Consider the following 11,558-nt stretch of genomic DNA (forward strand, 5'->3'; position numbering starts at 1 on the left):
AACTAATTATACTGGAAGTACACTAGAACTAATTATACTGGAAGTACACTAGAACTAATTCTACTGGAAGTACACTAAACCTAATTATACTGGAAGTACACTAGAACTAATTATACTGGAAGTACACTAAACCTAATTATACTGGAAGTACACTGGAACTAATTATACTGGAAGTACACTAAAACTAATTATACTGTAAGTACAGTAGATCTAATTATACTGGAAGTACAGTAGAACTAATTATACTGGAAGTACAGTAGAACTAATTATACTGGAAGTACACTAGAACTAATTATACTGGAAGTACAGTAGAACTTATTATACTGGAAGTACACTAAAACTAATTATACTGGAAGTACACTAGAACTAATTATACTGGAAGTACACTAGAACTAATTATACTGGAAGTACACTAGAAAATAATTAAAGTTAAAAATTATATTTACCATTGTGCTATTACAACTGAAGTAAGCTGTATTCTGAAGACCTAAATTCATCAAGTATAAAAATATCTCCCAAAAAAATCTTTGTTCGGAGTTTAAGTCATCAAATTAAAAATGCCGGAAGCAAATAAAACAGTGTTAAATCAATGTTAAATTTATTCGACATTACTGTTACTTTGCGATCTTAAGCTCTTAAGTTTTTATTACTTTATACTTGAGAGAAATAAATGCACTTAAGCTTGAAAATCAATTGGGTCTGTGTACACTGTGCAATTGTGGTGTTTAATCTACATCGGACTATTAAGAATCATAACTTGGGTCTAACTGTCGTCTTTCCTTTCCACAGTTTTATGGGTCGTACTGTGTGCGTATCAAATCATGTAATATGTTTAATAATTTAACAAATTGATAGCGCTTACAAGTTTTCTAGGCGTTTCTTATTTTTATACTTCTTACCTATGCTTATGCTCGTGACATTCGCCTCCTCCTGCCTTCTGATTTCTATACTCCGCCCAACTCCGCCGTCAACTCCTAGACTCCGCCCTTTAACTTCTGTACTCGGCTCTTCTATCAGAAGTATATGTTTTAAGGGGGGCGGGAGGATCTTGAAAGAAAAGTTACGTCAACAGACACGTTTCCCCTTCAAGATACTTGAAATATTTCTTTTCAGTCTCCCTTAACATATCCCCCCCCCTATCTTCCCCCACCTTCCACACCAATTCAGTGATAAAATTCTAAAAATACATTACGAACATACCCCTGCCTTGTACAGCAGCACTTCTTCCTTCCTCCCCTGGGAGAAGAGGGCATTCATCCGTAGGAGATGGAGCGAAGGGGGTAAAGGTTGTGTTTAAGGAGAGAGTAGGGGAGAAGGTTGTATTTGAGGGGGGAGGAGGGGATGCAGGAGAACAGGGCCCAGAGTAATCCATCATCTGAAATTATTTAAACAAACATTAATACTTTAAAAAGCGTTCCTTAAAAATATTTTATTAATATTAGATGCATTTACAATATACTAAACACTACAGTCATTACCAGTTTAAAGCAGAATAAAAGTATTAGAAAAAAAGCTGTAGATTTAATATATAAATATATAATACTAGGCTTTTAGGGCGCGATCTTCTATTTAAATTGTGAACGTGTTCTTTTTGTTTACATTTTAAAACAAAGAAAATTTTTTTGCGGATTTAAAAAAAAAACATTCGCGGATTATCAAGAATTTTAATTTGTGTACAAAATTAAAAACTTTTAAACACATTTTTATTTTATTTTTATCATTCATAAAACTTCCCTGTAGTCACGTGATGTCCCACACAAAATTTAGGCCCGATCGGTTCAGCCGTTTTGACGTTTATTGGATACAAACAAACAAACAGACACCCAAACAGACAAACAAGCCAAATTTATATATAGATATATCATATAAAACTTCCACTTTTTACTAATTGCTAGACTTTTACTCGCGCCCATCCTCTTTTTTAACTTTTAATAGTGGCTGAATCTGAGAGCATCATCTCTTTGTTAAGTATAAATAACAAGAAAAAGTTCGCAGATTTTAAAATATTTTTTCGCGCAATTTCACAAAAATAAAAAGCTACAACTTTAAGTAATTCTGAGCATCCATAAACCTTTCCTGGGGTCATACGAGGTCCCACAAACATTTGGGCCCGATCGGTTCAGCCGTTTGGACGTTTTTTTTTGGATACAAACAGACAAGCAAAAAAATATAAAGACAAGCAAAGTATATATATAGAGATGACTGTACCTCTCGAAAAAAAGGATTTTTGAGGTAATTGCACAAACCTTAATAACTTGCGAGGTGCATGTGAGTGATGAGGGATGAAGAGGACTGGAGGGTGAGGCGAGGGATGGGGGCGAGAACTCTCCTTGATTAAAAAGAGGGGATTGAGCTCGGTGAGTCAATGGTGAGACAACTTGAGCCAATTCTTCAGCAGTTTCTTCCCGTAGAGTTTCTGGTTCAAGCTCTCCTTTCTAAACAGGGGGGTATACTATTCCTCTCTAAACAGGGAGGTTTACTCTTCCTTTCTAAACAGGAGGGGTTACTCTTCCTTTCTAAAGTTTCAGGTTCAAGCTCTCCTTTCTAAACAGGGGGGTATACTCTTCCTTTCTAAACAGGGAGGTTTACTCTTCCTTTCTAAACAGGAGGGTTTACTCTTCCTTTCTAAACAGGGGGGTTTACTCTTCTTTTCTAAACAGGGGGTTTACCCTTACTTTCTAAACAGGGGGGTATACTCTTCCTTTCTAAACAGGGGGGTTTACCCTTCCTTTCTAAACAGGGGGGTATACTCTTCCTTTCTAAACAGGGGGGTATACTCTTCCTTTCTAAACAGGGGGGTATACTCTTCCTTTCTAAACAAGGAGGTATACTCTTCCTTTCTTTACAGGGGATTTTAAATAAATTTTAACCAAGTAATAACGACCAGGAAATAAACAGGGGGGTATACTCTTCCTTTCTAAACAGGGGGGTTTGCTCTTCCTTTCTAAACAGTGGGGTATACTCTTCCTTTCTAAACAAGGAGGTATACTCTTCCTTTCTTTACAGGGGATTTTAAATAAATTTTAACCAAGTAATAACGACCAGGAACCATATGTTGGAGCCTCCAAAATTATGCCATTTCTATACTATAATAAATAGTTGGTAGTTTGTATATACTTTAATTGAAATTTTCTGTTTTAGTTTAATTTTCTGTTGAGTGTTGTTGATATATTTATACCTTGAGTGTAAGCCTGGTTCTCTCCAGTAGTTCTGTATCCACGGATACAGGAGTAGTTCTAAACCCGTCCATAAAGGAGATATGGGAGTCAAACCTAACCCTCTCCACCATCTCCTAAACACAGCTCGTATTAGTATCCTGACTATACAGGAGATATGGGAGTCAAACCTAACCCTCTCCACCATCTCCTAAACACAGCTCGTATTAGTATCCTGACTATACAGGGGATATGGGAGTAAAACCTAACCCTCTCCACCATCTCCTAAACACAGGGAGCTCTTATTAGAATTAGAATTCGGTTCATGGTTCTTTTAATCTTTTATATTGGTAGGTTTATGTATATTTTATTTGAATCTGTGAATTACTATCATTACATCAAACCCCTTTCAAACAATGAGATTGCAATCATCCAAATGAAATTGTCCATTCACAAAATGTAAAAAAAGCTTAAGCTTGTAATATTCGCTAAATAATAAAATGCCAGAATAACTATTTATAACACTGTTGTTTTGGTTCGCAATGTTATAAAGTTTTTGGGCAAAAATGTTCTCTTTTTCGAGAAGGTTCAAGCCTTTTTAAACAAAATATAATCTGAAAAGGCCAGAACTTTCGAATTATAGAGAAAATTTAAGTCCAAAAACTTTATAGCACGTCGTGCCAAAATAAAAGTGTTCTAGGTAATTTTTTAAAACATTTGTGTACTTGTCTTATTTCAATGGCTATTTCTAGATCAAATAAGCTTTGAAAAAAAGGAAAGGTAAAAAAATAAAATTGATTTTAATTTTATTTTCATTTCAATTGAAAAAAAATTATATTGGAAATATCCTAAATTTATTGGAGAAAATCCGGGAACCAATCAAAACTTCATAGCACGTATAATATACAGCTAATTTATCTTTATAGCACGATGATTACTTTATAGCGCGTTTACTACAAAAAATTCACGATGAAGTGAGTAAGAATGATAAAGTAAAAAATAGTTTCCTGAAAAATGTTAAAGGAGTTGTCGACGTAAATTCATATTTTTCTCTTTAAAAAAGGGACATTATCCTTTAAACCTCTATCTGATCAATAATATGGAAGACTAGCTAGGGAACCCAGCGCTGCCAGGGTTACTAAAAGTTGCTCCCGCCGTTTACCCGCACTTAAACGATTTTACCGGTTAACTAAATTTTGACTGTATAAGTCGACCAACTCAATTTAGAATCTAAAAACCAAGCTAAAAACATTCCCGCGGGTCTCCCAAGTTATATAAATAAAATTTAGTATGATATAATCTTAGTTTTAAACAAATTATATTCAGCAAATATGCAACCAATCTGAAAACGACGATATCCCAGAGGAGCCTGAAAAACTCATGTTTGATTCTAATATTATTTGAATTTAATAGTTTTTCATTATTAATAAATATAATAGATAATATAATTAATACGTCCGTATCAAGTGACCATAACTCACACCAATGGCAGTGCAGTATCATAGTCACATGATACAGAGGAGACAGAAACATCAGATAGAACTCTTAATCTCTTATAGGTCTCAATCAACTCCTTAAGTTCTTAGGGTTCAGCCTATACCCCTTTTATTTTTTTCTTTACACTTCCTTTTAAAGCAAAGGTATTATTCAATTTGTATATGTCTTAACAAACTTCTTTTTACCTGTTCAGTTCTATACTCCTCCCCCTCACTAGCTTGCTTCTCTAGAACCCGCCGCCGTGAACTCCGTCGAAGCGCCGCCGAAACATCGTCTGACATATTAGAGACCGGAGACAGGGACCGCTGACCGGGCAGCGACCGAAGCGATATCTCGTCACCGCTGGGGTAGAGACACGTCTCCATATCTTGTCTAAATTCATCAAAACAATTTATTTCATGAATAAGGTATTTAACAATTTTGATTGGTCCAATCAAGCAATCAATCAATCAATCAATCAATCAATCAATCAATCAATCAATCAATCAATCAGTGTTTAAGGGACTTCCTAAGTTCCTACTAGCCAGTAGCCATATATCAAACAACAATTCTGTAGAAAGCAAATGATGATTAAACATTTTTATATGAAAACATATATTGGTCTGAGTTGACCCTTTTCAATTCTAACTCTGGAATAAAATTATCAAAATCAATAAAACAAACTTGTTTAAAGAATGTCTAATGATAAGTATTATTCTTTGAGATTTGTAAAGCTTCAAAACAAACGTTTAAAGTGTACAAGTAATAAATAAAGTATTCAAGTATTAAAATTTCAAGTATTCAAGCATTTGGGTTTGTCACGTTTTTGCAATTCTAGAGTAAACGTTTATAGGTTTAAGCCCGAATGAAAAGTCGCTTTTTTCGAAGAAAAATGCCAGTTGGCACCAGTGAGATCATTACAGGGATGGGGGGACCATAGACCTAAATATCAAGTAACCCGCCATTTTAGGAGGGGCATGACCGATTCATAAAAGTACCCTTAAAGATTTAAAGATTTTAAGAAGAAATGAAATATCCATGGAAAACACTGGCCTATTAATGAAAAGATAATAATTTCACAGGAACCATTGTGAATTGTGAATTGGGCAGCACTTCTAAAAAAGAGTGTCACGAGAAATTACGTTGACAGTCCCTTTTTATAAGTGAGTTAAAAGTACTGATTACTGAGATATCCTTAATCCCAATTACTTAATCTGAGTATCCAATGGACACACTTTTGATTTTCTTCTTAAACCGTTCTTTCATGGATATAGTAGAGAAAGATAAAAAACCGGGTTTTTTCAAAATTTAGAGAGTCCTCCCCTTTCTGTATATTATCTTATATGGCGCGCAAAATTTCAAATTTATCGGCTTCATATACGCGACTCTGATTGGTTGAATTTTTACACTTTTCAAGATACAAGTACAGGATTAAGTTAGTCTCGATATTAAGACAAAGAGAGGATCAAGCATTAATCTCAATATCCACCATACTAAAGTTTTCAGCTCTTTATCCTAACAGATTTTTTTGACCAGTATGAATTAGATTTACATGTTTTTATTTCTTTAAACTGTTAATTTTCATTTGTTTTTTTTTTGCAAAAGTAAAAATCGAATTTCTTACTGGTTAGAAACAATGGAGAAGTTCACAAAGAAACACTTTTTACGTAAGAAAACGACATTAGCTTTTTTTGGACCAGATTTAGATTTCAAGGGTACCGTTGTGACTCATGCATTGCACTCTTTCCATGGAGGGTCACTTGAAAAGACGCGAACAGTCCCTTTAAATGAACCAAATATACCTGTACAAGCTTCCATCTGTCTCCTGGGCTCCACTCCCACTACTGCCAGGGGTAGCTTGACCTACACAATCAGCTGATTCTATTTCTATTTTCTGGTCATTCAAAAGTTCTCAATTCTGATTTGAACTGAGCAGTTTATCAAAGAATTTAAATTTGGTAGATATATTTATGTTATAATACTTAAACTAACAATGTAAACTATATTTGATTTTATTCTAAAATGTTTTTTAATATTTATCTTTTACCCGAATGTTCCCAATTTAAACAAATTCGACCTTGGGAAAACCGTGAAATGAATTTTATTTTGTAAATGAGGATCATAAAGGTTGCGATCAGTATTATAATATTTTTAGTAAATGTTCTTTTCAACCGATCGGCATTCATGAAGAGTGAGAAGTTAAATTTACGACCATTTTAAACTAGAACTAGAAAAAATCCATAAAGAGTTGTATGATTTAAACTGAAAAATAATTTCGAAATCCGAAGACATCGTTTTAATAATCTTATGTGTATTTGATGCAGCACAAATTTCATTGTTTTATGTGCATTCATTGGAACATTTAAAATCATATTTTGAGTCTAATAGTCGTCTTTGTTTTCCATAGTTTTGTGAGCCCCGTTCAACTACTACAAGGGTTAGTTGAACTACTACAATTAGTTCAACTATTTCAGTCAGTTCAACCTCTACAATTAGTTCAACTACTACAGCTAATTCAACTACTACTGTAAGTTGGAACTACTACAGTTAGTTCAACTACTTAGTTAGTTCAACTACTACAGTTAGTTCAACAACTACTGTAAGTTGGAACTACTACAGTTAGCTATATTACTTCAGTTAGTTCAACCTCTACAATTAGTTCAACTACTACAGTTAGTTATACTACTTCAATTAGTTCAACCTCTACAATTAGTTCAACAACTACAGCTAGTTATACTACTTGAATTACCTGTTTTATAACTACAAATACTCGTATTTTCCATCCTGTACTGAAGTAAGCTGCCGGCTAGTGCTCGTGTGCTCGCCCCGCCATCGTCGGCTAGGCTAACCGTCGCCGATTTCTCACTGAGACTCACGGTCTCACTCAGGCGCTCGCTGGAGAAGGAAAACTTCTTCCTAGGATGAACATCAGCTCCGACCTCAAGCCTAGACAACACAAGGAGAATTAATGATTAAAATATAGATTATGAATCTCTGCAAATGAATTAAATATTGAACTAGAAATAACACAATAATTACAGATGTTTTAAGTAAAAGGGAGAGCAAAGACGATATTCAGTCAACAGTTTTCTAGTTCTAACTGTAACCCGGTAATACTGTATCCAGATAAAGTTGTATTTAACTAGTACCTGTGCTGATCCCAGTATGAACTAGCCATTGACCCAGTGATACTGTACCCAGCTATAGTGGTATATAACTAGTACCTGTGCTGATCCCAGTATGAACTAGTCATTGACCCAGTGATACTGTACCCAGCTATAGTGGTATATAACTAGTACCTGTGCTGACCCAAGTATGAACTAGCCACTGATCCAGTGAGACTGTACCCAGCTATGGCCGTATTACTGGCACTCTCTCTATCACATTCGTTAAGTCTAACAAAACAAAAAATATTAAATAAAATAAGATTATAAAAAAGTAAAAAAGGTAAAAGAATTTGTTTGCCAACGTTTGAAAAACGGAAGACAAAAATGTTTTAAATCATTAAAATGCATTTTATAAATCTTACCTGTCTAAATGGCTCCCACTGCCCATGCTCAATGAAGCTCCTAAACTAAGCTCCCCAATACTAGGATTAGTTACACGGCTCCCTGGCTCCCCAACTGGTCCCTTGGTGTACGGAGCCTCTTCATCAACCTCTATCCGCACACCCTAAGCAATGAAGATTGTAAATAAACAACTGAGATGTCCGGCGTTTCCCGGAAAATTAAAAATCGTCCAACACTCGTCAGAAAACGACTTACTGCAATTAATTTAATAATTGCACTAGCTTGGAAACCACACTTTGCCTGGAAACAAATTCCCCTATAAAACTTAAAAGTCAACATAGAATCTTTAACCAAGCGAAGAAAAGAACATTCCCGCGTTTAAACAAGTTTCCAATAAAAAATTCAATTAGAGGCAATTGGAATGGGATCATAATGTACATAAGGCAATCTGCTGATCGGTTTCCTTTGTTACTCTCGGCATCAATTAAGATTAACTTTAACGAATATATTCTGTATATTGGTCATTCAAGACTTAAGACAAATTAAAAAAAATATGGATCACTCTCTTTGTAAAAATTTGTTACCTGTGTGGTAGTCTTGACTCCACAGCCTCCAGATCTACAGAGAGAGAGGGGAACAACTCCATAAACATATCCCAGGAGGAGTGGGACTCCAATAAATACAGCTAATCCCGCCAATACAGGGGATACTAGCACCTAGATAATACAGAGGTTAGTAATAAATAGATACATAAAATATAGGGGATACAATGATACAGATACTACAGGGAATACAAGGATACAGATAATAAAGGGGATACTAGCACCTTGATACAGATAATACAGAGGATAGTAGTAAATAGATACAGATAATATAGGGGATACAATGATACAGATACTACAGGGAATACAAGGATACAGATAATAAAGGGGATACTAGCACCTAGATACAGATAATACAGAGGATAGTAGTAAATAAATACAGATACATTGGATACATTGGATACATTGGATACATTGGATACAGGTGATACATTGATACAGATACTACAGGGAATTCAAGGATACTAGCATCTAGATACAGATAAAATAGGGGATACTAGCACATAAATATAGATGATACAGAGGATACTAGCACCTAGATACAGATAATACAGGGGATACAAGCACCTAGATACATATAATACAGGGGATACAAGCACCTAGATAGAGATAATACAGGGGATACGAGGATACATTTAAAAAAAGAGAACATAAGGATACAGATATAGAGGATACAATATTATAACCAGGTTATTGACTGATACACCATCAAATCCAAATTCAGAAATAAAGATAAAAGTTTATTCTGTGAAGATTAGTATTGAAGAAGTTTGCTGGTGATCATTTGAAACTCAGTTTTCTTTTGAGGATTCAAACCGTCACTAGCCCTGGGGAGAGTATAGATTCCCAATTCTAAACTCGTATATTTGGTTTTAATATTTTTAGATTTGGTTTAATATTTCTATATTTAATTTGTTTAGATAATTCATTAGGGTTTAAATATAGGGTTAGTGGGAGTGGTAAATATAAAAGGATCTATAATTATAAGTTATAAGTATAAAAATTCAACAAAATCATTTTTAAATTTTGCGAAAGAAAACTATGCAAATAAGCAAGTTCTTTATTTTAATATTTCACGAGGGTTCAAATTTTTTAACCAAACCAAACATATTCACCAAAATTATGAAATCTGCGTAGCCACGAAATAAAAATTAAAGCATGAAAGCCCGGGCACAGCAAAATAATTCAATAACACTATGAAATCAAATTAAAATTATTCCGAGCAGATTCAGGAGTAACGAAAACAAGAGTGTGTGGNTGGATGGAGGGGAGGAGGTTATGTAAGGGGTTAGGGGCAAGGATATTTTTACCGAAGACGTGACTCCTGCCGATATTGCGGTGATTCTGCGAGCCTTAGATGAGAAAACATGCCGTGCGTGAATCTTCCGCCCAACCCACACAGGTATACCTAGATAGCAATCAATCAATCAATCAACTAAATAATCAACCAATCAACGACCCACACAGTTATACCTAGATATATCAATAATCAATCAATCAATCAATCAATCAATCAATCATCCAACCAATCAATCCATCAATCAATTCATCAGTCAATTGATTAATCATACCTAGATATTTATAAATAATTGTGTCAATCGTTAAAGCGGGTAGTGGTAACCCCCTAACTTTCAAATCAAACCATTAGGTCACGTGATCAGTTCCATCTTTCTATCATAGGCCCCAATAAACACTATCCATACGTATATTAAGTAATAAACCATGAAACACAGACAATCACACATTTTGTTCACATTTAACTGCTAGACAATTACAATCTCCTCATGTTATCTATACCGTGGGTATGGTTAGGTTGGGATTAAATCTGGGCCGAGCGCTGCGGCTATTAAAGTTTGCTAGAATTTCAGAACTCTCAAGATCATTAAGCTTCAGGATTAGTCTTTGTTACCCAATTACAATCTGCCCATGTTATCTATATATAGGTGGTTAAGGTCTCTAGTTCAGGGAATTTCTTTTTAAAATATAATTTTTTAATGATCCCAGGTTTCTGGCGAAAATTTGAGTTAGGGGGTTACGCCACTCCTACAGTATATTTACCAAATAATTAATATACCTAAATATCAATCAATTAATCAAAAAATGAATGAATTGATGAATCATTGAATAACCTAAGAACATTGACCAAAGCAGTAACAGATAACTTAAAGCCCTCCGTATTAGACCAATCCATCAAATCAATGACTAACCTTTGACCATAGCAGAAACAGATATTCCGGCAATAAGAGCAATCCCAACTGGATCAATCAATTAATCAATCAATGACTAACCTATGATCATGGCAGGAACAGATATCCCTGCAATAAGAGCGATCCCAACTGGAGCTCCAACTATAGTTCCCAGCTGCCACATCAGTTTCTTTTTCCTGAACAAAAATTAAGTTATTTGTTAAAATATTACCAAAGTATAGGATACTAAAAGGCCATATTTATTTCCTTTACATATTAAAAAGCTATCATTTGTTCTCAAGCATGTTTATTAAACAAACTATGGCGGAAAAAAAAAGATTAGACAACTTTATGGTATTAGATATTATTACTCAATGTCATTTGGCGAATCTTATTTTCACAACCAGATTAGACAAATTTATGGTATTAGATACAGGGTGGCCAAAACTTTTTTGAACAAATCCGTACAAAAATCCGTACATTTTCAGAAGAAATCCGTACAATCCGTACAATTTTCGAAAAAAAATCCGTACAATCCGTACAATTTTTTTTTTAAAAATCCGTACAATCCGTACATTTTTTTAAACCAATCCGTACATTTTCTTAAAGATCCTTTAAAGCATCTTAAAT

General features: G+C 34.5%; 1 protein-coding gene across 1 annotated transcript in view; it reads right to left on the reverse strand.

Moving 5' to 3' along the window:
- LOC111714773 (E3 ubiquitin-protein ligase RNF19B) overlaps positions 1–11,558 on the reverse strand; it is a gene marked incomplete at its 5' end in the record, with an annotated part of 32,958 nt that overhangs the window by 6,178 nt on the left and 15,222 nt on the right. Inside the window, 13 exon segments of the mRNA XM_023489974.1 lie at positions 447–487; positions 900–1,010; positions 1,201–1,375; positions 2,247–2,435; positions 3,179–3,292; positions 4,838–5,024; positions 6,434–6,494; positions 7,381–7,577; positions 7,931–8,026; positions 8,161–8,303; positions 8,725–8,856; positions 10,053–10,150; positions 11,031–11,125. Of these exon segments, the coding sequence (XP_023345742.1) occupies positions 447–487; positions 900–1,010; positions 1,201–1,375; positions 2,247–2,435; positions 3,179–3,292; positions 4,838–5,024; positions 6,434–6,494; positions 7,381–7,577; positions 7,931–8,026; positions 8,161–8,303; positions 8,725–8,856; positions 10,053–10,150; positions 11,031–11,125 (1,639 nt within the window).

The sequence above is a fragment of the Eurytemora carolleeae genome, unplaced genomic scaffold, assembly GCF_000591075.1.
Source record: "Eurytemora carolleeae unplaced genomic scaffold, Eaff_2.0 scaffold1557, whole genome shotgun sequence".
Classification (NCBI taxonomy): domain Eukaryota; kingdom Metazoa; phylum Arthropoda; class Copepoda; order Calanoida; family Temoridae; genus Eurytemora; species Eurytemora carolleeae.